We start from the raw sequence: 26,976 nt of genomic DNA on the forward strand, positions 1-26,976 counted from the left end.
ACTGTTTCACATACACTTTTATCAGCAGTGTAGTGTCCAACTTCCTCCTCCAACTCCCCTTGCCTGCCGTGATGACTCGAGGCAGTGTAAAAATATAGTTTTAAAACACTGCAATATGCCAGAAAACAATAAAAAAATATGCATACCAATCAGATGTGTCCTCATGTACCCCTATATCACTGTCCCTTTATATGATAATCATATTCAGGACAGAAAATAAAATGTATGCATTGGAGCAAAACAAGTACCTCTCATTTGTAGATCACACTACGGATAGAGGACTTGTGGGTGGTGAAAGTTGGTACTGCCTGGGTTCTTGTGCATGCGCAGTAAGCCTACCGCTTGTGACGATAATCATGAAGGACAGTGATCTAGGGTTAATGTACTTCTTTCTGCACAGTAACCATGCCACAGCTACATATTCATGCCTGCATTATATCATAGACTTTAAATTCCTTTAGCATTACCTCATAATTATATTTATTTTTTTATTTTTGCCTATGGCCTATAGCGCCAGTAGACTTTTATGATGGGGCCTATTGGTTGACCTGAGTCCAATAGTCATGCAGGCTAGTGTTTTATAATGGGTTTATTCTTGCTTGGCTCATGCTGACCCTCAGTGCTCCACTTGATTGTCTTTACAGTTTTGCTAGAGTCTGGGTTGATAGGTGGCCATCTGGACAGCATGTGGATATTGTTAAGCCACTCGGTGATGACAGAAAATTGTTAGCTTGTAGTGGCGGGCAGGACTTGAACCTGGGTCCACCAGGACACCACACCCGCATGCTGACCACTCATCCACTGCCTTCCCATCAAAGGTCACTCATGTTTGATTTATCTGCATGTTGCCCCTGTAATCATGTTGACTTGTCTTTCTGTTGATAGACTGTCGTGTATTGTCACTCCCAGGCCTTTTACTTCTTTTACTTTGGTACCAATTTTCATAATATCTTATAAATTCCACTAGGCCTCATTGTACTCTTCTATTTCCATAACATGGCATTTTTGGCATTAACCCGGTAGCAGCAACGGGCCAAATTTTTGGTTTACTGCGTACTAGCGACGGGCCAGATTTTTGGCTTGACATAACCCCCCGAAAATCGAAGGTGCATAAACTGATCACAAATGCATTGATATATATTATATAATGATTTGTGTGAGTGATGATTTTTCTCATTAATTCGCTTAGACAAGCCTTTAAGAAACATGATCCCAGCAGCTACCAGGTTAAGCTCCTTTCATGTGTGGCTCCATCTCAATAATTTCATTGAATTCTCTTGTTATTTTCTAGAGCTCTCATGGCTTACCAATTCCTTCAAGATTTTCTCATCATCACAAATCAGGTCTATTTATTTATTCCTTCCAGCATATTGATAACATATACAAAAGATATTGTTAAGCCGGACGTATTACTTGGGTTCAGTGTCACCGTCAAGAGACTCCGTGGGAGGGAGATATGTAAAGACCTTGCACAGCTTCAGCAGTTTAATATTCTTCCTTAGTAATACAATTCACTCTTGACTCTTCACTGGCCACTAGCTTACTATGACTGGGACTGTCTCCTCTCGCCCTCTTCTCCTATATATATCCAGAACAGTACAGTCTAGAACGTTACAGTATATTTTAGATCATACAAGAACATGTAGCAAAAATATGTGTGAGTTGACACTTCCCGCCTGGCCCCTGGCCGCTAGCCCCGCGGGGCGCGAACGGGGCCTTGCTCCCCACCCCCCAGCTCGCTCCTCCCGGAGCCTTCTAGAGGCCCATAGACGCCGGGGGAAGCTTCCAGCACAACAATATTAATAGGAGCCAAAGCTGACCCCTAGGGTACTCTGCTTGTCACTCTCCTCCATGAGGAAGCTCTATCTTTTATAATAGTTCTCATTTCCATTTTGAATATTTTACTATGCGTTTTAACAAATTTTAATTCGGAAGGAGTGGACAAGTGGTCAGCACACAGATGCAGTGATACTGAAGACTTGTACACAGCAAGTAGCCAATAATTTTCGACCACTGCAAAGGGGCAAAACATTACCCACATGCTACACATATCATTAGTCAAACTTAACTCCAGTAAATATCAGTAAATTTGACCAAGCTCAAATCATATATCATGCAAGCTCCTTACAATACAATATCAGGGTCCATGAGAGCTTAATGGGACTATGGTCAAGTAAGAAAAAAAAGCATATCTTTTCCAATTTCCAAAATAGTTTGATAACTTTTTTTTTCCAGTTCCAGGTATATACAATCTACTCAACCTTCTCTTTCATGTATGATATTCACCACTAAGGTATAAGGTATAGTAATTGTTCATCCCCCAAAACCCTTATCCACCTTTTTTTATTTTTTTTCACATATTTTACATAATATACTGGTTAGGGACACTAGTCTGTATTTTTTTTTTTTTATTTTTTTTTTTTACGTTGTTGCCTATTGCGCCGGTAGGCATCTTCCCGGTGGGGCCTGATGGTCAGCCCAAGGCTTCTTCCAGGTGGGGCCTGATGGTCGGCCCAGCCCGTTCTGGCGCAGGCGAGTGTTTATAGTGGCGCCATCTTGCATTGGCTCATGCTGCCCCCCGGAACTCGTTCTTGATTCGCTTGGACGGCTTCCTCTAGAGTCTGGGTTGATGGGTGGTCTTCAGGACAGCATGTGGGTAGTTTTAAGCCACTCGGCGGTGACTGAAAAATCCGAGTGGTAGCGTGAGGATTCGAACCCGCGTCGTCCATCACGCGGCGAATGTTGGTCCAGTACGCTACCAGTTCGGCCACCGCCTGCCCTAGAGAATTCACCTTATTTCCACTCACATATCGGAATGATATATGCTCTCCTCCATTCCTGTACTACATATCCCTTTAGAGAGCTCATGATGATACAATTAACTGGTTTTGCTAGTTGTCTAGCACATTGGTCCATTCTGACACACCATTTAGTCCCACTGCCATTCTCACATCTTATTTCCTGTATCATTTTTAACACCTCTATGTTCACTTGAATCTCATCCATTGACAGTTGACTTCCTTCCAACATAGGCTCCTCAAACATCTCTGTCCTTAAAAAAATAACTGGAAGGTGTTATTCATTATGTTCTGTATCTTCTCATATACGTTACCTCCTACTTACAGTCTCGGTGTATACTCCTTTGATCTTATGATAATATAATAGTTATTAATATGTAGAACAGTTTTGGTGCATCTCTGCAGCTTAGCATGGTCGTTGGACTTAAATATTTCCTATCTTTTGATCTTTATCCGTATTTTTAGGCTTTCCAGGTTTAGTTTCATAATCATCTGCAATTTGCAGCTAGGTTTGCTATGAAGAACAATGTTATTTGCAAATCAAGATTACATCAGTATTTAGTATTCTTTTCCATTTATTTCTCTTATTGCACCACTTATACTATTTTCTACATATATCTTTTAAGCACATCCGCTATATTTTAGGTGATATGGTTTTGCCGTCTTCCCTTTCATTGGAGTTTTTATAATGTCTAATAGGTGCTATATTATTCCTGCATATGTTTTCAAGAGTCCTATTGGAGGCACCCTATAGTACAGTGTTAATTGTCGAATCTCATTTAGTATCGCTTCAGTTTCCAGAGTCGAAGGCCTTTCCGTAGTCACTGAATGCCAAACAAGTGAGCTTTCTGTTCTCCTTTGTTTTTTTCTATTGTCTGGTTTACTGTTTGGATGTGATTCATGGAGGATGACCCACTTTAAAATACAGCATATTCTTTTTTGTTGATTAGAATTTAAAGTGACAAGTTTAGTTTGTGATGAGTTGTACACACACACACACACACACACACACACACACACACACACACACCGACGCTTGATGCAGATGGACAGGTGAAGTGAAAGTAAAAAAAAAATCTCAATATGGTAATGTTGCCATATAAACATTTTTTTTTTACCCACTGCCATGTTTTGGATATAGGCACCACCATAATATGAAGTGGTGAGAAATGTTGTTAACGTGGATGAGTGACAAAATATGTTATATTGCGACTTGCGATGGGCTGCGCAACTCTGCCGTATGTGAGAGCGTGCCACACTTTCTGAGTAGTGAGCAGCAACTGAGAGTGACGTACACTGAGTGAGAAGATTCAGTCGCGGTGTGGCGGTCGTGGAGAGTGGTAGTGTCGCCATAGCTCTCGCCTCTTTTCATCAGTGAACTGCATCTCACCACGGTATCATAAGTCAAGTGGTTGATGAACGGTAACTTGACTTTTTATTAGTACCATGGAAATCGTTTTCAAAATATGACATTGTTTTTAACTATGGAGGGATAATCCCTTGCAGGAGTGACCATGGACAGGTGATGAGGGCATGATTCTTGGAGGGTGGGCAGTGTCACTTCTGCGCCCTTTTCCCTGCCCCTAACAATTTAGCTGTTGTTCGTATCGTGGACCTTTGAGTGTGACGTCTGTGTGCGGCGTGTAGTGAGTGTGTTCTAGAGCTCGGAACCCTAGCATGTCCTCATGTCCTACTGCGAGTGTAGCTGAATACATCCACATGGAAGGACCGGAAGATATCTCCAAGAATCCTCTCCCCGAGGAGGAGGTGGAGACTCACCCCGAGCCGAGCTCTTTGCAAGAGCTCAAGAGCGCTCGAGGCTTTCGCCGCAGAGTGTCCGAATCGGCGCGGGAGAGCCCCGGAGAGGGACTGTCCCGCCTGGTTAGAATCGGAAACGGTCTTCGTCGTCGCTTGTCAGGCTCGACTCGGGATGTCTTCATGGCACCCTCAGAAGGAGTGGGTGAAGGTCGTGCCCCTAGCATCGGGCTTCGACGCCACCTGTCAGCCTCCATGAAAGACCTGTTGCTGTCCGGCGTGGTTGTGCGCGGCGACTGGCCTGAAAGTGAAGGTCTTGGCAGACGTCTGACCCGTCGCCTCTCCCTCCTTGCTGGCAGCGTCGCCACTCGGGCCGATCACACCCGAGGATCCCTTAGGGCACGCTTCCCTAACATGAGACGCTCACGAACATTTACAGTCACCGTAATCCTTCCAGACTCGTCGGTGACATCAGTGAGTACTAAATCGTCTTTGGTGTGTAATATATAGCTTATCACACACACACACACACACACACACATCAGTGACTGTCATGATCAGAGCTGTACGAAGAAAGATAGAAAGAGAATTGTAAGAGAAAATATAAGTCCACAAGGAACAGTATGTTCCGCTTGTCCTGAACTGTAGGTGCAGGGGTTACATAATGCCCACAGTTCTGCCTGATGACGAGCACAACATCGTGTGATTAGGATTCTTTATCTAATGATGAGTGTTTGGCACTTTTCTACGTGGCTGCGAGTTTTATACAGTTCTTGAGTAAGATAAATTACATAGTCTGAGCTGCCTAACACTTTAATACTATATATTCAGTCATAATCACATAATTAGTAGTTATTACTGGTGATGTATAGGCAATGCTGCAGAATTTCCGAATAGTCTATTTTTGCTTGTGTAATTATGTTTGTGTGTTTTCTGTATGAATACTGTATTTATCTCTGTCGATGTGAAGAAATCTTATCTGTGGTGTATTAATTAATCAGCAAATCGGGAGGCGTATAATGACAGAAATAATTGATTTATCGGGCCGACGTCGTTTCTGCCTCATGGCAATATAAAAAGTTAGGTTGTCAGTCCAAGAAATACATTACAAAATGTTTAAAAAGTTAAATTTGAATTGATTGTGTATCGACTACCTCGACGACAAAAACTAAAACTATCGTACATGTGTTTCTTCGGGGTATACCAAGAGGAGTAGCATGCTAGCCTTTGTGTCATGCATAACCACTAATACCTTAGCTAACCCCCTATGATAATCATCATAAAAAAATACTCGGACGATGATAGTGTTTTTTTTTATCCGCCAACGGCAAGGAGGGCGTATTTTGTGTTTGTTTTATTTTTTGTTGTTATTAAGCAAAGGCTACCGGCCCAACTTTTATGAAGCTTGGTGAAAAGTTTTAGGATGGGAGGATTGCTCGGCGTTGTCGGAGGAAGGCGGTCCACAAACGCTCTTGTGTCCTATTTTCTTACTTTTCTTTTTCCAGATCATCCAAGGTGTGTGAATGAAAAGTTAACCGTAACATAACGAGAAAGACTCAAGTATGGACCATAAAAAAATGAAGAGCGGAAGATGGAGAAGATACGTAGTAGCAGTAGTGTACTATGCATTTTTCGTATGTTCCTGGAAACGAATCACAATAGAGTGATTGACCAGATACTAGAAGACCTTGAGAAGGGGAACAAGAGGAAAATCGGGACCATAAGGCAAAAGGATGAAATTGCTACCGTGGGACCTTGCATGGTTACAATTATCAGGAAGTTCCAGGTAAAGCAGCAAAGGACAGGAGTACGTTTATTTATTATGCATAATAGCTGCCGTACATGTGTCCATTCATCCCTCAACTAGACTGATATTCTGTAGTTTCCTATTGCCGTGGTTGCGTAACGGAAGAATGGGTGACTGATACAGCTGAATGGAGGTTTTGTGTATCGACATAGACTTAAGCTTTATTGAAATGATTAACAATAAATTAGGTCATTAGGGTACACGAAAAAGGTCAATGAAATGATGAGACTCGACTTGAGGTGTGGTGGAGTGTTAGGGCAATGACAATCGGTTAGGCTAATCAGATGACTTCAGCTGCAGGGTGACAAGACTATGGACAAGTCAGATCCTCTTCCTGCTCTCGGTATTGTGGATGCCACAGGGAATACTAATAATTCGGCCTTAGCAGTGTTTTTTGTCGATCGACTGGAGTTGAATATTATTTTCTGGTGATAATGCAATCCATCTAGCTGGTGTAAGAGAAGGGTTCTATGGTGTGTCTGATAAAATAGATCTGTTGTTCGGATTGATCGAAGATAATTTCGTTGTACTTTTATTGTCTTGAAGGGAATCGCTGGGTACGAACTAAATGATAAATCACTACCGCTAAGAGAACGCAAGGCGAAGACACCAGTCTGAGGGTAAAGGTCCATCGCTGGGCACCGGTCAGAGCTGGCGGTGGCCCCAGAACCTGGTTGCCAGTAATCATGGCCAGGCTTACCATTGACGAGCAGCTGCCATTATGGTTGTGAATGGTTAAGGCCAGCCTGCGGAGCCCACCGTTAGTACTTGTTATGTCCGTCCATTCGCCTTTGTCACTGTGGTCAAGGGCGAGGCGCACGGCCAATAGATGGGCATTGAGTCCCTTCTCTGGTCTCGGCTGCTGCTGCTGTTGCTGTCAGGGCCTGACATGAAGACGCTCGAGGCTGTTTCAATCTTGCCATCTGTGGCCGACTGGCTGGTGTAGGCACCGTGAGCATGGTACCTTAAGGATAGTTCTTTAAGCCGTTGGGTAATCTTCATGGAAATCCCCAGGAATGATAGGCAGTTATTTAGGGTTTACACGAGTAAAGAAAGGGAACTGACCGTGGTTGAGTTAAAAATGTAAGAGTTTGTATATTTGCGACCCACAGCAGGTGCACAAGCTGTTTTGCCGACGATGGTGTCGACTGGAAGGGGGGACATTTATCTAATCATAGAAAGACAAGAGGGGATGAAGTGAGTTCGGTGCTTGAAGACGACACCAGAGAAGTTAAAGAGCTAGAGAAGGTTCTTGACCAGTCACTATGTAGGAGGCGGTGCTGTACATGGCGAGGCCATTTTCACGGCTCTGTTGGTGTCTCCTTATGAGGAAAAGTAATTAAAAGGCACTGTTATTACCTTTGTTTTCTCCAGTAATTTTGTTATTAGAAAAGTCTTCCTGTCAGCAGATAACAATGCCAGAGAGGAAGGTGCTCTTTGTCTCAAAAGCTGGTAGAAACGGCACGCCCTCTAGTGAGAGTGGGCGTGTGCGTGACACCCCAGTGGCCCTACTTTACACAAGACGTTCCAAAGGGGCCATGACATCTGGCCAGGCATGCACGATACGAAGCACTAATAGGTAATATGACCAATATATGCAGTTGCCAAGTCAGTGCTGTATCAGTTACAGGGAATTTATTTATCTTGTGTGGCTCGATTTCAACGATTCAAAAATGTAACATCGTTGCCTAAAATTTCGTGCCCTCGACTGTAGTACTTATGAGTGTAAGTTAATCGTATCCTTGAGATTTGATGTTATCGCCTAGGTTCGAGCGGACGTATGCATGATTTCAGAATTTTGCTGCTGTTTACTGCTGTGCCCTGATACACCTTTGGACGCGTGCTTTCTTGTTAGTCAACTCTTTCGTTAGTCTTGCCCGGGATGGCTGACGCAACAGCAAAACCCTCTATATCTGCATCTGGTGTCAGTTGATGTGTATCACTGATGCAGTGAGCTGATGATGAAATTCAACTAGGTATTGTTGCTCGTTTTTTTTTTTTAATTGGTAAAGTTTTGAGTTTTTGTCCACCACAGTCCATGTCACAGTATCTACCTCTTTAGTAATGTTTGGGCCTCACTCAACGCTCTTCGCCAACCCTGCCTACACCTGCGACATAAAGTTTCTTGCTGCCCACCCAAAGTCTTCGGTCAGTGCTAATCATGTGTGAGGGAGATGTAGGTTAATCAAGGCAGGTTAACCCAGAAACACCCATTTGGCTACTTGTGTCGTATTTTGCCTTTTTTTTATATCTAATGCAGTGAAGGTGTGATACAATCTTTTTCTATCTTTTCTGTCTGCTATTAAAACGTTCAAGACAGTCTTAAGACGAAAAGTTTGCTTTTATTCTGTGAGCTGCACGTTTTGAAATGTATGACTTCTATATTAACTATCAACTAAACAGTGCAAAATGTAGCTGTCAGAACATGTACTACTTATTAAACATCTATTTTTTATTTACTGGTCTTTGATTATGAATTACAGCTTTGTGTGTGTGTGTGTGTGTGTGTGTGTGTGTTTTACCATGTACCCGGCAACGACCCATTTTCCTATTAGACCTTGGCTATAGTCACGCTTGCGATCTCACTCACGTGTCTGTAGGGGAACACGTCTGCGCAGGTGTACTGTGCAACTCATTTGTACATGTAAGACGATGCCTCCGTAAACCTGTCCCGGCCCGCTTCTTCATTGCCTGTATACCGCACCCCACACGCGTAAGACCTCAAGATTTGTGCCGTGTTTTCACCATCAGCCGAGCAGGAATTAGGGTCCCATAGAGATTCCACCTGTATCCGGGTTACCTCTATGGCCGAGGCAGGTGCGCAGGGACATCAATGGGCTCCTATCAAGGGATCAAAAGGGGCACAATGGAACGTGAGGAAGCGGCTCTCTCATAGGTACGCCGGTTAGAGGGGATGATGAGGAGCTGTCGATGTGTTCCCAAGCGAGGACGGTGTGTGTGTGTGTGTGTGTGTGTGTGTTGATGTTGATTGTGTTGTTTTATTGGGGATGGGTACAGATGGTGTTCTTGATAATATGAGAGTGGTGGTGATGTAGCCATAACGTCGTGGTGCGTGCATGGTGGTGGTGTTGGTGGTGGTGGTCAAGGCTGTGGTGGGAGTGGTTGTCGCGGTGGCAACGACACGTGGAAGGATGTGGGTGCTATTCGTTACCACTCGATATTTCTACCTGTTGTCTTTATCTGTGTGTGTGTGTGTGTGTGTGTGTGTGTGTGTGCGCGCGCGCGCTCGCTCGCCTGGTCTTGCACATGCATAAATTATTGTTCTCCATCCGGAAGGCAGGGAAACTGCATATCACGTCTTGCTTCCGTCGTTTCCTTTGCTTATTTATGAACATAACACTTCCAAGAGCAACACCGGTCATCCATTGGACAGCGGTGCTCCTTTATTGCTTTAGTGCTGTAATAAAGCCGGCTATTTGGCCTTACCGCCGATCCGTCATTCCCTCGGGCGAGCAGGTGCGAGTGACGGCGGGTGCGGGGGAGGCTCCTGTGTTGTGGCCGCCGCCTCCCGCCCCTGAGGTGCTGCGACAAGACGCGAAACACAGCACGGCGCCAACGGATCGGTAATTGATGTGTAATTTTCTCGTGTTTCAGCGTCTCGAGTATTGCAGTTAAGCCTAGGCTCTATAGTTACATTGTCAGCTTAGATAAGCAAAATATTGCATGGTCAGTCAAGTGCCACAACAGATTTTAGGTGTAGACACTGCCTTATTTTGCGGCAAGTATTTTCGTATCCGCTGTCGACGTTGAAAAGTATAAACGAAACTCGGTAATGATGAACTGTCTTGGTTATTTCCCTGAAGCCATGACAGGGGGAGGGGAGGAAAGACGAAAAGATGGAGGAAAGGCTGGGTGAAGTATATGAGGCGGTACCATTCCTCTTCAAGTCCAGACAGTACAGACTCCTCTTACGATATGCAGTTATAGCAAACGAACTTACATGAAGTGATGGCGGTGAGCCTCTTGCTATCCATCTTCAACAACGGCGGGAGATAGCCTTTTTGAATGTACTTGTTACTTACCTGCCGCGCGCGTCCCCTGATTGTGATTAACGGGTATGCCAGTACAAAATCCCCCTTGCTGCTGCTGCGAGTTCGGAGTGGCTGTTTAATTATTCTCGAGCTCCAAACAGATTATTACAGTATCATATCTATCATAATTTTCCTGTGATGAACATGTTATTTCCCAATATTTCCCGCAGTTCTAAAGTGAATACAGTCTTCTACGTCAATATTTTTTGGATATACAGTTTTTTTCATTATTTCCCACATTTCCAAAAAAATATTACCGTCTTGTATCCCAATTTCTCTTGGGATGTACAGTTTTTTTCTTATTTCCCACAGACCCAAGCAAAATAAAGTATCATTACAATTTCTTGCTGTACCGCCTAAATTTATAGGTGCTGGGGCGTAAATGGCGACATAAGAAGCTTTAAGTGAGGGATTCCTTTTACCCGCTCCTCGGCACACAACTGGCGTCGCGGCCTGTCCGGGTCATCAGTCATCTGACCACACGGAAGGGCGGCGTGGACGTAGCCATGCGCCTTGAGTCAGTGTACGAGGCAAAGACAAATTGGCTATGGGTTTTGTGGTAGTTACCCATGAAGGGATGCAATGCAGAAAGGAAAACAAATGCTCTGTATAGATAGTTTTTGGTGTCCTGATCTTGGCGGGCCTGTGAAGCAGAGAAAATCAAGTTGGCTTTATAAATATTTTTTGGAATAATTTCAACGCAGGTGGTGGTTGGTTTTGAAGGGGTGTAATGACCGAGAAAAATAAGTACTAATCGTATAGAGGAAACCTTGAGTGTCTTGATCGTAGCTAGTACCATGGTATATGAAACAGGGAAAATACAGATGGTTTTATAAATATTATGCACAGAAATCTAAGTGCTCGTGGCAGTTAGTTTCGAAGGAGTGTAACGTCGGAAAGAAAACGCAGATGAACGTTTTTTTGGTGTTTCACCCTTAGTTGGATCTTTGAAGCAGGGAACAAAGTTAGTTTTAAAATTATCGTGCGTAGTAGTCTTGACGCGATTTAGTTCATTGAAGAGAATATGGATTTTGGGTACAATTACATCTGATAGTGGCTTTATGCATGCTAAAAGTATCCTTTTATGCAAACACGGATTGCTGCAGGGGCGTCATGTGTACCCCGCCGTCACGTGTTCTTGGTTTCTTTGTCCCCGCGGATTTGACTTCATGAATTAGAGAAAGAAAATGGGGGAAGGGGGTGCACGCGACAGGCAAGGTGCACCTGACGGGAGACGGGAAGGGAAGGGAAGTCCGGGTGAAGAAGAAGATAAAAAAATACCAGAGGAGGGTTGATTGCCTCCTGCTCCTGCTTGCACAAACTCGTCAGCTTATACATACGTCATGAGCTTCCTCTCCTACCCACCCCCCTTTCTTTCTCTCTCTCTCTCTCTCTCTCTCTCTCTCTCTCTCTCTCTCTCTCTCTCTCTCTCTCTCTCTCTCTCTCTCTCTCTCTCTCTCTCTCTCTCTCTCTCTTACACACACACACACCAGAATATGTTTCGGTATACTAATTCATTGTTAGTATATCATTATAAAGATCCTGTTATACATGGTCTCTATCAAAATCTTACGGCTTGCTTATGACAAGTTCATCTCGTTGCACTTTTTTGTGTGTAACAGAAACACTCAGTCCTGCTACTTTCACGCACACAAATAGCTAATGAACTGATGCATAAAAATATACAAATCAAATGAAATCCTAATCAGGAATCCAGTAATTGGCAAGTAACGATGCTGTTTAGATTTCGGATGATGAGTAACTCAAGAAAAACTTGTATAGCTCGGTTGTCGGAGTGTTGCGAATGTGTTGCATAATGAGGCAGACAGAGAGAAAAAAATCTCCGACTAATTAACCGAATGCTTCCCACACTCCACTCTTTCCCTTCCTCTTGGTAGAGAGAGAGAGAGAGAGAGAGAGAGAGAGAGAGAGAGAGAGAGAGAGAGAGAGAGAGAGAGAGAGAGAGAGAGAGAGAGAGAGAGAGACGAAAAAATAATAACAATGCAGTGAAAGCAGCCCTCAAAACGAAGTCCTTTACACCACGCAAACAAAAGAATGACTTGCAGACACTGATTACGTGAGACAATACATCCTCGAGAGGGGCGGATGCAACAACATCCCTCCACCCCTCAGCCAGGCACTCCAGTCCCTCCATTTCCCGTCCCTTCTTACCCTTTCTCCCTTCTTCCTCCTGCCTCCATGCCTTGTCTCCCACTATCCGTCTCCTACGTCTCGGCCCACTCGTGCCCCGCTACTGGACTTGTTAAATAACGTTGAAAAGATGAAAAGTAATAGAAAAATTGCTGCAAACTGTTATAAACTTAGGAAACATGATAGAATTTCTTATAAGATGTAAAAGTCCATTATTAGATCATTGAATGTTGTTGGAAGCGATTGGATGCTGATAAAAAGATGTTCGTGTTGTATGAGTGGCTGTTATATTCTCTTTTAAGATTAGTAGGGAAGCTTAAGTGTTTTATTAACATGTAGAAGCTGTATGAATTTATTGTCTTCGGTAGGCTGCAAGACTAAAGTTGTGTTCTAAGAAGGTGCATGTTATTCTTGTAGTGCTGAAAAGGGTTGCCGGAAGTTTCTTGCTCACTGGACTTGTTTAACTTGTTCGTATTTTTCTAAAGTGCTTATTTTGGGCATGCGAGTGAAAGCTTTTGAATATGCTTGTTTGGCGTAGCTTCCGAGTGTTTATCATCCACGTGTTTTGCTATAATTGCCGGATCACTTTTTCATGCGGTAAGTATGGAGAAAGTGGCCGCCTTACTGCTCACAAAGCTCTACCAGTTGTGTATGAGCTAGTTTTGGTAATCACTTCAGCGGTGTAGTGCAAGTGTCAAACGATTGTTTAGTTATAATATTGAACATAATGTTGCCTTGCCATGTTATACAGAGACAATTAAGATATGAGTGTGTGTGTAGTATAGATATATAGATAGATAGATTTCGAGAGAGGGATTTATATGGATATATATATATATATATATATATATATATATATATATATATATATATATATATATATATATATATATATATATATATATATATATATATATATATATATATATATATATATATATATATATATATATATATATACACACACACACACACACACACACACACACACACACACACACACACACACACACACACACACACACACACACACACACACACACACCTAATTCATAAATACACGTATTCACGTATCATTATTTTCTGCATGTTATATTCATTTTCTTCCTTTTACGTAAGGCGAGATGTGTGCCATTCTATGGAGAAGGATTATTGGGGCCTTAAGCACCTGGGTTGCTGCGCCGCTAACAGGTGAGACAGCAAGGACGTGGATTAGCGAGTTGGTGTATAAAAAGCGAGCCCTGCAGGGGGTGACGGAGGCGGCCTGCGATCGAGGCATACATCGTCAGGGCGAGCTGGAACACATCTGGTACTGACATTCTCACCAGTGAAAGGGAGTTGCAAACTAGTTATATACTTGAAAATCAGCCGTCGACGAGTCAGATGAAAGTGAGAAGTGAAAGGCTCGCTGGCATCCGTCCTGTAGAGCCACGAGAGGACCTAATAATGGGCCGGGCCGGGAGATGAAGCACAATTTGAACATTGTCAGGTTCCTCATCATTGACCACGAGACGAGACCAACCCGGTGCTTCGTCGGTGTTACATGTTCACGTATGCATGGTGGACATAGATACCAGAATAGATGGCAATGGTTTCTGCTTTTAAGGTTACCCCACAGAAATGGGAAAATAGTAAACTGTGCATCTGAAAAGAAATGTATCAAGAGGTGTAATGACGTTGCGTGCAGATGGTTATTGTTTAATGTTTATGATGCGAGATAATGTTGGCTACTGATGCCGAGTGTTTTGATGATCATTTTAAACTATTATTATTATTATTATTATTATTATTATTATTATTAGTAGTAGTAGTAGTAGTAGTAGTAGTAGTAGTAGTAGTATTCATTATTTCTGTTTAATACTTTTCTCTTTACTTTCTCTCATTTCTCGCCCACTTTGTTACATATTTATTTATACTCCATGTAGCATGTCACAGGTAATTTGCATTTGGTCATTAAGATTCCGCTTCTATGTTAGGCTTCGTATGTGGGTTTGGGGCAGTCTATTATGTGTTGTACTGATAAAGTAAAAAGAAAACAATGCTGAGAACTCATTCTTTTTTTAGTAAGAAGAAATTTCATTTTTGTTTTTGTTTTGGATTTGTACGATACTGTAATTTAAGCGTGTTATAAATTCGAGGCAACACAAATGGAGGTGATGATGAGAGCAGGGATTATGATGGCGGCGCTTGTGGTGTTACAGATAATGATAACAATGATGTAAAGTAAAACCAGATGCTCATTTAAAGAGTGCGCATCGTAAAAACAGTGAAACATAATAATGCAATGTCTTAGAATTGAAAGTTTAATGAAGCAACGAGTTAGGCAATGGTAAAAAGGGAGAAATGGAGTTAGGAAGGAAGGGAGGACGGAAGAAAGGAAAGAGGGAAGGGAGAAGGAAACCAGAAGGGGGAAGGAAGGCGTGTGGGAGGCAATGGGAGAGGAAAGGAAGGGAAGAGAAAAGAAAATGAAAGAGAGAAGAATGAAATAACACTACTTGGTGAGAAGAAAGGAAGGGAGGAAGGAAAGAAGAAAGGAATGGGAAGAGAAAAGGAAGAAAATAAGATTAGAAGCATTGATGGTTAGAAAGAAAGGGAGGGAAGAGAGGATGAAATATGAATGAAAGAATTACACTGCATGGAAAGAGAGGAAGGGAGGTAGGAAACAAGGAAGGGAGTGGGATTGAAGGAAGGAAGAAAGGAGGAATAAGAATGACACTACTTGATGGTCGTCCACCTGTCTTCCATGTGGTCTAGTAACTCTCACGTCCACTGAGAGAGAGAGAGAGAGAGAGAGAGAGAGAGAGAGAGAGAGAGAGAGAGAGAGAGAGAGAGAGAGAGAGAGAGAGCTCATCCTAAGAAGATTCCACCTGAAGACTAATAAAAAAATCCGGGCGAGTAAGAGGCAGAAGGAGAATGGGAAACAAAAACGGGAGTGAGTTGTGTGAGAGTGTGAGGGCTGGCAGGTGGCTGTGGCAGGAACAAGAAGAGGAGAGAGGAGGGGATGAGAAGGGTGACTATGCCTTTGTCAGGGTGTAGAAAGCGATGAATTTGGTGGGCAGGGTGGAAAGAAGGAAGAGGACAGGACAAGAACGGGAGGAAACAAGAGAAGGCGATAGAAACAAGAAGAAATAAAAAGGGATAGAGGTGGGAAGAAGGAAGAAGGAAGAACAGGGCTGGAGAAGGGAAGGGAAGAGTAATGGGGGTGGTGGGGGGTGGTAGGGCTCACTATGGCTTGTTGACGTCGCCTGGTGTTCACAGTGGATGGTAATGAGACGTGTGTGTGTGTGTGTGTGTGTGTGTGTGTGTGTGTGTGTGTGTGTGTGTGTGTGTGTGTGTGTTTAAAAGTTTCCAGTATGAGAATTTTTTGAATGATCATGAGTCTGCTTCAGTGTATCTTGGCATTTCCACTTTTTACTAGATTGTAATAAATTTATCTTCTTCTTTTCCTCCTCTTTTATTTTCATCATCATAATCTTGTTTTTCTTTTTGTTCGTGTTCATGTTCTTTTTTCTCATCGTTATCATTTGCTGCTACTGTTGCATAGCGTGTGTGCGTGTGAATGGGCGTGACAAGGTGAGGAAGCAAACTCACCTCACGTTCACACGGTCGGTAGGCTGCATACAAGCCTTTTACCTGTTGACGTATCTTTCTTTGTCCAGCCTGCTCCCTCTGCAGCCACTGTAACCATTGTCATCACACGATAATTCTCCACGCATGTCAAAGTCAGCTTGGGTAAGTCAGCGTGTTAACCGAACGTCTAATTATTTCACTGGCAGCGAATTAGACGGTCATTAGGTGTGCGGGGAGTGGAGGCAATGCTCTCGCGGGACTCTTGTCAGCCACCTGTTGCTGTAAGGGTTCCGCTGGCTCATGTGCGGTGCCTCCCTCCCTCGCTCCCTCCCTCGCTACCTTCTCCACTTGCTCCTTTCCCCACGCCGCCTCCGCCACACTCCCCAAAGCCCCCAACGTCCCCCGCAGTGCTCCCGCTGTGCCTGATCGCTTCACACGTCATTTTGTGGGATCGTGTTTCTTTTTAATGGTTTATTGAAGGGGTTGTGATGTGGTTTATTGTTATTTGTTCTTGCTGTGTAATAGGAGACAGGAGGGAAGAAGAGGCTCATTAACCTTTTGCTGGGGGTAAAGGAAAGAGGGATGTGTGGGAGGGACGGAGGGAGGGGTGAACGGGTAAGGGCAGTGTTAGAGGAAGAAGGGAGGACGGAGGGAGGGAGAGGGAGAGAGGGAGGCACAGGTAGCGGCGCCATCAGTAATTAAAAGCTGGTGAAGGTTGTGCAGGTTCCCCCGCCGCCTCATCACCTCCGCCTCAGCATTGACTTGGCTCATCACGCTGATTAACGCTGCTTCTCGTCGTGTAGTGACCTTCCCCAGAGTCTCGCTTCTTTTTATGGCAGGCTGGTGCACACACGATGAATTTTCATATTTTCTTCTTCTTAATTCAGCTGGATAGATCAATGCGGCACTGCGGAGCAAGGACGAAATGCCCAACAGGTCTCTTAGGGATGTTTGATCAAATTTATACAGTGATTTACTATCACACCCGCGCGCGCGCATACACACAAAACACATTATATAATATAGCGCACAATATTACCCTTATTATTATTATTATTATTATTATTATTATTATTATTATTATTATTATTATTATTATTATTATTATTATTATTAGTAGTAGTGGTAGTAATATTAGTAGTAATAGTAGTAGTAAACCAACCACATTACCGACCTGGACTTTGAGGCGACGGTGGTTGATAGTCGTATCAACCACAAGCTCTGTTAGCTTAAGAACAATATGTTTAATAATGTTTGTAATACTAAATAATGATGGTTGTCGGCCACAGTCATTGGTGAGCTGGCGCCTAAGAATTGCTTTGTGAAAGACTATGAGGAAAGATACCTCTCACAAAGCAACTCTAATGGATGGAGACCGTAGTAGTAGTAGTAGTAGTAGTAGTAGTAATAGTAGTAGTAGTAGTAGTAGCGGTTGTGGTAGTAGCAGTAGTAGTAGTAGCAGTAGTAGTAGTAGTAGTAGTAGTAGCGATTGTGGTAGTGGTAGTAGTAGTAGTAGTAGTAGTAGTAATAATAGTAGTAGTAGCAGTAGTGGTCACGAGACTCAATGGTCTATTTGAGGAGCGTGGAGTGGTAGTGCTTAACGGGGATGACTGTGATTATAACAGCGCCATAAAACACATTGCCACTGCTCTATGCCATGGTCACGCAAAGGGACCCACTGACAAGGGAATGAGGCAGCCAGTGCTTCATAGGGCGCCATGATCTGCAGGCACTGAGGCGGGAGTACCTCGGACGGACAGTAAAGACTCCAGATCTACTCCTTTTTTCCATAAAACTGCAGAAAACATGGCTCGTAACTCATGTCGTGGTGTTTAGGCAACAAAACATTTCACTATATTGTTTTGCTAAGTCCTTTGTGACATAAGGCGTCTGTTGCGGGTCTTTTTGAAGTCGCCAGCCGGTGCCTGCCGCTCTTGGAATGGCCTGTTACGCCGCGTCTGACCGTCAAATGAGACAAAATGAAAGGCCTCGCAGACCACATTATGGCCTGCGAAAAGTAGCAACTGGAATTTGTTTTCAGGTAATTACTGCTGAGCGTTTTGCGTTGCAAATGATAACTAATGGGAAATATTTGCAAGTTTTCGCCACACTGGTTAAGAACTCACTGCGTCAATAGAAGTCGAAAGGCAAAGATGACATGCTTTATTATTATTATTATTATTATTATTATTATTATTATTATTATTATTATTATTATTATTATTATTATTATTATTATTATTATTATTATTATTATTATTATTATTATAGTTATTATATTCGTTGTTATGTATTTTTTTTCCAAGGAAGAAATGTAGAATGTGAGGCCATGAAACAATGACATTTTTTGTGGGGAGATCAAAGACCAAAAGATGCAGTGATGTGTGTGTGTGTGTGTGTGTGTGTGTGTGTTTATACAAAGGAAGATTTAACTCCTTTTATGTAACCGAACCGATTCCCACTCATACGTTAACCAAAGCAAATATGAGTACTTTTGCTTTTTAATAATCTGTGGGAATTGCTGAGCACTTCAACGGAAAAAAAGATATACGTTCATTGAACATTTATTCCGTCAAAACAATTTCGTCACCTTTATATTCAGTGTTTATGTGTAGCACAAATACAGCACACCTTGAACACCTCCTTTTGAAACAAAGGGAGGGAGGAAGAAGGGACGGAAAGGACAGGGTCGGCGGAAGAAGGAAGAAGGGGAGAAAAAAACGATGGAAGGACAGGAGGGAAGGTGACTTAGAAAAGAATGTCGAAAGTGGAGGAATGTGGCGCAACAGATTATTATAGACAATGTGACAGACATCCTGCACCTTTTTTTTGACACTTCCTTGCTCTGCTGTGGATGGAGGCAGCGGGACAGACAGGTAGACAGACAGACATACACAATTAGACAAACAGACTGAACTATTCAGCTGAGAACTGAAAAACTCGCGTAAGTACTTCATAACATTATAATATGAATCTAAGAGGTAGCTGGCGGCATCTGTAGAGAAGGTAGAAGGTCGCGTTAAGGTGCAGCACACACTGACACCCACAGCTCAGCTCAACTCAGCACCAGATTTTGATGGCGCTCATCCTTTTCAGTGGGATGCTGGCGTAGGCCGCTCTCTCAGGCTTTGATCTTTTAATCGATTGAATTGCGACTTGAATCTGGAGGCTGACTGACTGGTTGACTGGTTCTTGGCGTCCTGATTAGATGAATTGTAGGGTTGTTGACAAGTTTGTTTGTTGGATCATTGACTGTCTAGCAGGATTACTGAGCGGTTGGCTTTCTAGATGGTTTGTTGTTGTGAACTGATTGCAAGGATGACTGACTGACGGGTAGGCTAAGCTGGTCGACTGGCTGGTGAGCTGGCAAACCAACGAACCGAATATCTAGTTAGCTGATATTTAGTAGTCTGACTGGCTGACTTACTAGCTGGTGGTCGGATTGGCGGATGCTTGGGCGACTAAAGTAAAGATGACTCACAAGGCAGAAGGATGAGTGTTGAAGGCCGTACTTGTGTCTTCCATGGACTCGAAGGGACAAGGATAATGTCATGGTGGCAGGGCCGTGGCTTCTGGACGGCCACTCTCTTTGATGGAGTAATTGCGGTGAGGCGAGGCAAGAAACCTTCTGCAAACACTCAAGGCAGGTTTAGAAAGAAGTTCCTTGTTTGTGTTCCTTTTTTGTGTGTGCATGGTTATATCTCTCTCTCTCTCTCTCTCTCTCTCTCTCTCTCTCTCTCTCTCTCTCTCTCTCTCTCTCTCTCTCTCTCTCTCTCTCTCTCTCTCTCTATATATATATATATATATATATATATATATATATATATATATTTATCTATCAATCTGCATTTATCTATCTGTCAATCTATGTTTATTTCTCTCCTGCTCTTCAGTTCAGTAAAAGAGGATCGTGTGATATGTAGCAAGAGATCTCAGTTGGAGGCTTGCAGTCGTCGGAATTACCCTGCTTTGCTGAGAGGTACTTGTATTTCTCAGAGTTTTATTCCTCAAGGCGAGCATTTCATCTGCATATATAGCTCTGTTTCTCTCCGTGTGCAGCTATTTCTGCTATATCACTACCAATACCACCTGAGCATCGTTCAGGGAGCATCTGGACAAGGCCATCTCGCATCATTAACGTTACAGGCACAGGCGATACTTTGACACTGAAGTGGGTGGGTTACGTGACTTGAAAGAAGGCCTCAGGCGTCCAGATGTGGCGTTCATTCCCTCGCACTGTGTAAGAAAGGAACTGTGGTACGATCAAGTGTCAGGGATGGGTGGGAGGAAGGAATGGCAATGGGAAAGAGTGCATGGTGACAGGGAAGGATATTGTGCGGAATCCTCAACCCAGTATCGGGAGAAGAGGTGTCTCGCCCCACTGAACCGTATAGCATCTACATGACGCCCGCGGAATCAGGCTGTCGCGAGTCTTCTTTCGTTGACCCGCTTTTCTCAGGTTCAGGGGACATGTAATCATTTGCATCCGCACGTGTGTGAGTCATGCGTTATTGACTGCACTAATGTCGTGTGGCGTGAGTCAACCAAATGCTGGATTAGTCTCCGTTCGTGCAAAGAGAATAGAATACAGATGAATACTGAAGGAAGTTTCGTAAACCATAATGATAAGTAATTTAGCGTGTTTGAGCAGCCCAACCTTTGGTGTATTTCCTCCTGCATATGAGTTAAAGCATTCGAAGAGGCTGATGACGGGAGTATCAAGACATCTCTGTAACTGAATTTGACAGCATTCTTACGTCTCCATGTCTTTTTTTTCTTTGGTAGTCACAACGATATGTGACTTTATTTTTGTTTAGCCTTCGGTCTGTCTTTTTACTTTGAGAAAAAAAGTGAAGTATTAGACAACAGTTCACGTTAGAGTTCTCATACTTATAGAATCACGGCTGAATCAAGGGACGGAGAGTAAGGGAACAGTGGACAGACGGTCAGCGCGGTGTCTTTCCCCCCTCCCTCCTACCCCGAGCCTCCCCTGGTGCTGTGCGGCGCTGGGAGCTCATGGGCAATATGTTTTGGTGGTTAAAGTTGACATTTATTGCGTCACAAAAACTCTGAGGATGAAAGATGCACTAAAGGATAAGACCTGTTTTCACTTCCGCCGTGAGTTGTGGATTATTTTTTTAGAAACTACACACACACACACACACACACACACACACACACACACACACACACACACACACACACACACACACACACACACACACACACATTAACACACACGTCTCTCTCTCTCTCTCTCTCTCTCTCTCTCTCTATATATATATATATATATATATATATATATATATATATATATATATATATATATATATATATATATATATATATATATATATATATATATATATATATATATATATATATATATATATATATATATATTTATTTATAATTGCTTTCAAAATATAGACGTTAAGAAAAACTATATGCACTAGACTCCCCACAGGCTGACATGTCCTGTCCATTATTTTGACGAAGTGCTCGCAGGTTTGGGACAGCCGAGTTTCTTGTTGATTTGTGAGGTGTCGGATGTGGGAAAAGGGGCGATGGTGGGGCAGTGTGGCGAACATAGTGTGATAGTGGGGGCGTAGAGTGAAGGAATACTATAAAAAAAATGTGGTTCTGTATGTAGGTGTTGGAGGAGGAGGAGGAGGAGGAGGGAGGAGGGGGAATAATGCAAAGGGTGAGTGCTAAGGATGGAAAAGGGGAAGTATAGAGAGTGAGGACGTATGAGGTGTGAAGAATGCCTGGAAGTACGCGATGGATGGGGGCAAGATTTGGGGGTGGCGAAAACGCTACCAGTGATGAAGGGGAGAAAGACAATGGCGGCAGGAGGTTGTGTTCCAGCGCAGTGGTGGGTGAAATAGCTGTAGTGGTTGTCACAGGTTATATTAGTCATAGTAGTTGCGTTCACTGTCATGGTTTGAGATGTGGGATTGTGGGATTGTGGATGATAGGGAATAGAATAGTAGGAAGGGAAGGGGAGATAATATTAAAGGGTAAAGGGGAATAAAATAAGCTAATGTAAAAGAACTTAAGTGAAGGAAAGAAAACAAGAAAATAAAAAAAGAGAGGGAATGAGAAGGGAAATGAAGGGGAAAGAAAGAAAAAGGAATATAAATGTGTAAGGAAAGGGAAGTGTTGAAGTGTAGATGAGGAAAAGAAAGATATAACGAAGGAATGACAGAGTAAGGAAAAAAGAAAAAAAATAGAAGAGAAGGGAAGGGAAGAGAAAGAAACAGATTAACATTAAGGAATACTATGAAGCAAAACAACAACAGAAGAGAAGGGGTGGGATATGGGGAGAAGGGAAAGTTAGGTGACACAAAGTTAGGTAAGGGAACAAAAGGTAGGAGAAGGGAAGGAGACAGTCACCTTGCCCTCCCCCTCCAGCCAGGACAAGGTATTTAGGTAAGGTGGCGGAAACACATCACTGAGACGCCTGTGTTGTTCGTGATATCCGCTCGTGTCGTCGACTCTATTTTTGTTCTTGTTCTTTTATTTGTTTTCGGCCTCTTCGCCCTCTTCCACTTACTCCTCCTATTCTGCCTCGTCCTTCATCTCCCTTTTTTTTGTCTTTCCGGCTTAATCATCTTTCGATTTTATCCACTTCTTCTTTAGTAATTTTTCCTAGTTTGATCTCGTCTCCTCCTCTTTATCCTTCTTGTTTTCTCCTTGCTTTTCTTCTATGTTATTCTCCTTGGTTTCCTGTATTTTTTTTTACCTCATAGGCATCATTTTATTTATTTTTTTCTTTTCTTTCTACTCGTTTTCCCTTCTTTCTTCCTCACCACTCTGCTCCTTTATCTTTCGCCGTGTCCTTCGTAATCGTCTTCCGCTTATTCTTTCAAGTCGGGACCTTCGCTCTTCTTATCGTTTGGTACTACTAGTTTTTCCCTTTTGTTTTCCTATTTTCTCTTCCTGTTCTTATTCATCTTTCTCTTTCTTCCTTACTTCCCTTATGTTTCTCTCTCAGATATTTTCTTTTCAGTCGCAGATCATATTCACATGCACATCTATCCATCCCATTTTCACCTAATATATCTCTGTCTTGTTTATGAGCGTCGGTTTTCTTCCATATTCCTGTCAGCATAGACTTTTCCAATACATCTTTCACTTTTCTTTCATTCTATTATGAGCTCTTACAGTCGAACCTTTCCTTAGCTATGTCTTTATTACAAAATATCCGACATCACCGTTGTGCCTGGTGGCTCAACTCTGTCAACAGTATGTTGGGAGTTAACTGGACTCGATTGTGTTTTCGTACTTCCTCGTTTTCCCGCTAATGAAGGAGACAACAGGTGCGTGGTGAACGCTTGCCGAGAGGAGAGAAACACTACCCGACAGTTGAGTTGTGTCCTTGAGGCGATGAGTTGATCTCCATCGCCTCCACGTCACAAAAGAGCTTATCTCACACCAGTATCTTCACCTCTAACTGTTCCTTCACTCATTAAGTCTGGAGGCTCCGCATGATGAGTTTAGTGGGTGTGTTCTTAGGTTCCCCGGCACACGTATGTAGGTGACGCGTGTGTGTGTGTGTTGGTGCGTGTGTGTTTGAGGATTAGATAGGTATAGATAGATAGGTAGATTTTTTTTTTTTTTTTTTTTTTTTACATCTTCGCCTGTGGCGCTGGTAGGCTTGTTTTTGGAGGGACCTCATGGTATGGCCCAGCCCATTGTGGTGCAGGCCAGTGTTTATAGTGCCGCCATCCTGCATTGGCTCATGCTGCCCTCCCGGAGCTCATCTTTAATCCTAGAATCTAGAGTCCGGATTGATAGGTGGTCTTCTGGACAGCATGTGGGTAGTTTTGAGCCACTCGGCGGCGGCTGAAAAATCCCAGCTTGGTGGCACCGGGCGGGGATTGAACTCGCGTCTTCCTGAACGCGGCGCCGTCACGCTGTCGACCCAACCACCGCCGCTTTTGTGTGTGTGTGTGTGTGTGTGTGTGTGTGTGTGTGTGTGTGTGTTCTATGCATGAATGTATATTTGTTTGTATGTTAACTGTTCCTGTACTTCGTCACTTTACATACTATTACCATAGTTTATTACGTGTTCCCCCGTGTCTGGCGCACCACTCAGCCTGGCCACCCCGCCGCCACACACGCGTCGCTCGCCAACAATACAAATGAAAGTGGCGCCATTGAGGACATGCAGTGATTTGCATACTGACAAGATTCAGTGGGTGCCATTGTTGTTTTCTTCTGCACCACGCCAAGTCTCGCCCTCAGGCACGCGCCGAAGACTCAATAAGAATAGTAACACGCCTGAAGAAGCTGCTATTAGGTGCCTCAACTGGTGCTTGTGGTTGTAGCGGAGTACTGTCGGCGGTTGCATTGAGTAAGACTCTTGTTGGTGCTGCTGTAAGACACTCGGCGGAAACTGGAGGCTGACTTTCCCAGGAACAAGGTCGTTTTTCAATGGAAGGAAGTCACCACTTGCGCCACGCCCTCGCTCGCCTCCCTCTGTGCCCGGGCATGTTGCGTGGCTCTTTCGCCTTCTCACCCGGTCCCCTCACGCTTCCATGTTTCCTCCACCTTTTCTTTGCCACGCCCATTCTCTCCCGCCCCTCACGCTAATGTGTGCTTGGGTATGAACATGTTTGTATTTCCTCTCGCTCCTTTTTTCAGTCCCACCTCCGCCCCGCCTCATCGTCTCACGCTTTTGTAACATTTATCTCTACGTGTCATTCTGTCTACTCAATCCAGCTGAGGAGAGTCTTATGCCGCCTGTGTATGGAGAGGAGTGTATTGATAAGTGTGTGTGTGTGTGTGTGTGTGTGTGTGTGTGTGTGTGTGTGTAATTCACCACGGCCTGATCAGAAGTTGGACTTGCTTTCGCCAACAGGTACCCTCCCGACACGAGCAAGTGCATGCTCTTTATCGTCAAACTTTGGGTACTCCCAGGACCTCATACACCACACACCCCATCCCCCTTGCTCAAGGGGGGACAGTAACCACTCCTAGTCAACGGAAAGAATCCGGCCTGAGCGGGGCTCGAACCGCCGCCTGTTTGGCCATGAAGCCTTGCAGCGCGGCGCTCTAGCCGATTGAGCTGTGTGTGTGTGTGTGTGTGTGTGTGTGTGTGTGTGTGTGTGTGTGTGTGTGTGTGTGTGTGTGTGTGTGTGTGTGTGTGTGTGTGTGTGTTGGGAAGACGGACGCTGCGTTCAGGGTTAAAAGGAGGGGTTTGTCTGCTTCTAGTTGACTGTCATTACCTTTGCACTCCTCTTATTATCAATCAGGTTTACCTTGTTCAGTGAGTCACCGGTCCTGGATGGAGGTGATCAGCCACCGAGTTCGACAGGCTTTGATCGACTGGCCTTGAGAGTCAATTGGTTCATTTCACATTGACAACAAGTTTGTTGCCCCCAGTTGCTCGTGATGCGGTGTAGCTCAAGGCTGGAAAACTGGAGAGGACTCTGTGGCACCGAATAGTGTTCGGGAACGCACCACACACGGTCAGACTTTATGCTCCAAACCGCTACTGAAACAATTTTGTCTTTATGGGGGGTGATAAATTTTCTGATCCACGGTAACGTCCAGTTACTTTTCACGTAACTGTTAAACCCAAAAGTCGTGATGTGGTCTCAGGAAACAGTTGTTGCTCTGAGAACAACTACAATGCCTCGACCACCTTGCTGACTGACAAAACTGCTGACTCGCCACTTGGGGAGAGCTGCATGTTTAGAAGGCGTGGTGCGGGTTTTGTAATTTGTGCCGCAATGGAATTATATACCAGTGTGGGAGAGAGGAAGTCGTTACGCCACCTTGCCCGTCTGTTGGTGAAAACTACAAGTTCCTCACTCCCCTTGCCTTCCCCACGCCCCGTTTGGTTGACCATAGTCTTCATTACACCTCCTATTCACCGCACCCTCGTTGGCCATAATGTATTAGAAATTATTACTTGAGCCCGCAATGTTCGACCGATGAAATAATGTTTGATCAATCAGAGTCAATGAAATTAAAAATGACTCAAATAATCATTATAATCGACAAGACGAGTTTCATTTGCTTACACTGAAAGGTGAAGCTGAATGACAGTGAATTCCCTTCGTTCACCAAGTAGCATCAGCAGAACATTAAGCTGCTCCATGCTTAAAAAATACCGACATGTCCGTCAGCTGACCTCGCTGCCCTCCTGCCCAGCACTGCTCCCACGTCACCGTCAGCACGCGGGGAGTAGCAAGGGTGGCCTACTTTCCCCTCTAGCTGCAGGGAGAAGAGAGTCTGGGGAGGACCACATTTAAGGATGGTGTTGAGACTAAAACACCGATTGTGTGTAGACTATACCTCCTGAAAGGGCAGGGACCGAGAAAGGAAGCTAGAGGGAGTAAACAAGTGAGTCTGGGCGGGAGACAGAATCTCGGGAATGGAGCGTTAAGTGAGACTGTAAGGAAGTAAAATTGACGGGATGAACGACACTTTGAGAGCGAGAAGGTTATGAAGATTTCAAGGTGGAAGGACAAAAGACGGAAATGGGTTGCAAGGGAATGAACTGCGATGAATAAAGGGAAGGCTGTTGTGTAGAAAGGGTAAAAGGTGAGGATGGGTCACACACACACACACACACACACACACACACACACACACACACACACACACACACACACACCTGTCTCCCTCGTGTCGGGCACTCAGTAGGTCACCCTCCTCACCTAGGCAGTATCTCCACATGTCGCCAGGTATAATGATCTCACCACACCTCACCAAATGACCCAAACCTTCCCAGGGAGATCTTTTGCCCATGTATATACACCGTGTCGGGACCTTAGTGGGAAGTGGGTATGTAGGGCGAGCAGAGCAGGTCCTCCCTCCCTCGCGCCTG

General features: G+C 43.9%; 1 protein-coding gene and 1 long non-coding RNA gene across 3 annotated transcripts in view; one reads left to right on the forward strand and one right to left on the reverse strand.

The window, feature by feature from the left end:
* The window catches only part of LOC127007107 (uncharacterized), a 65,201-nt gene that overhangs the window by 15,701 nt on the left and 22,524 nt on the right, over positions 1-26,976 (reverse strand). The window lies entirely within an intron of this gene.
* The window catches only part of LOC127007104 (uncharacterized), an 88,188-nt gene continuing 65,135 nt past the window's right edge, over positions 3,924-26,976 (forward strand). Inside the window, exons 1-2 of one of the 2 annotated variants that reach the window (XM_050877714.1) lie at positions 3,935-4,220; positions 4,305-5,027. In XM_050877714.1, coding sequence (XP_050733671.1) covers positions 4,476-5,027 — 552 coding nt within the window. In that variant the 5' untranslated portion in view covers positions 3,935-4,220; positions 4,305-4,475. Of the gene's footprint in view, positions 4,221-4,304; positions 5,028-26,976 lie in introns of both variants that reach the window. The other variant, XM_050877715.1, reaches the window with a different exon arrangement.

The sequence above is a fragment of the Eriocheir sinensis genome, chromosome 34, assembly GCF_024679095.1.
Source record: "Eriocheir sinensis breed Jianghai 21 chromosome 34, ASM2467909v1, whole genome shotgun sequence".
NCBI lineage: Eukaryota > Metazoa > Arthropoda > Malacostraca > Decapoda > Varunidae > Eriocheir > Eriocheir sinensis.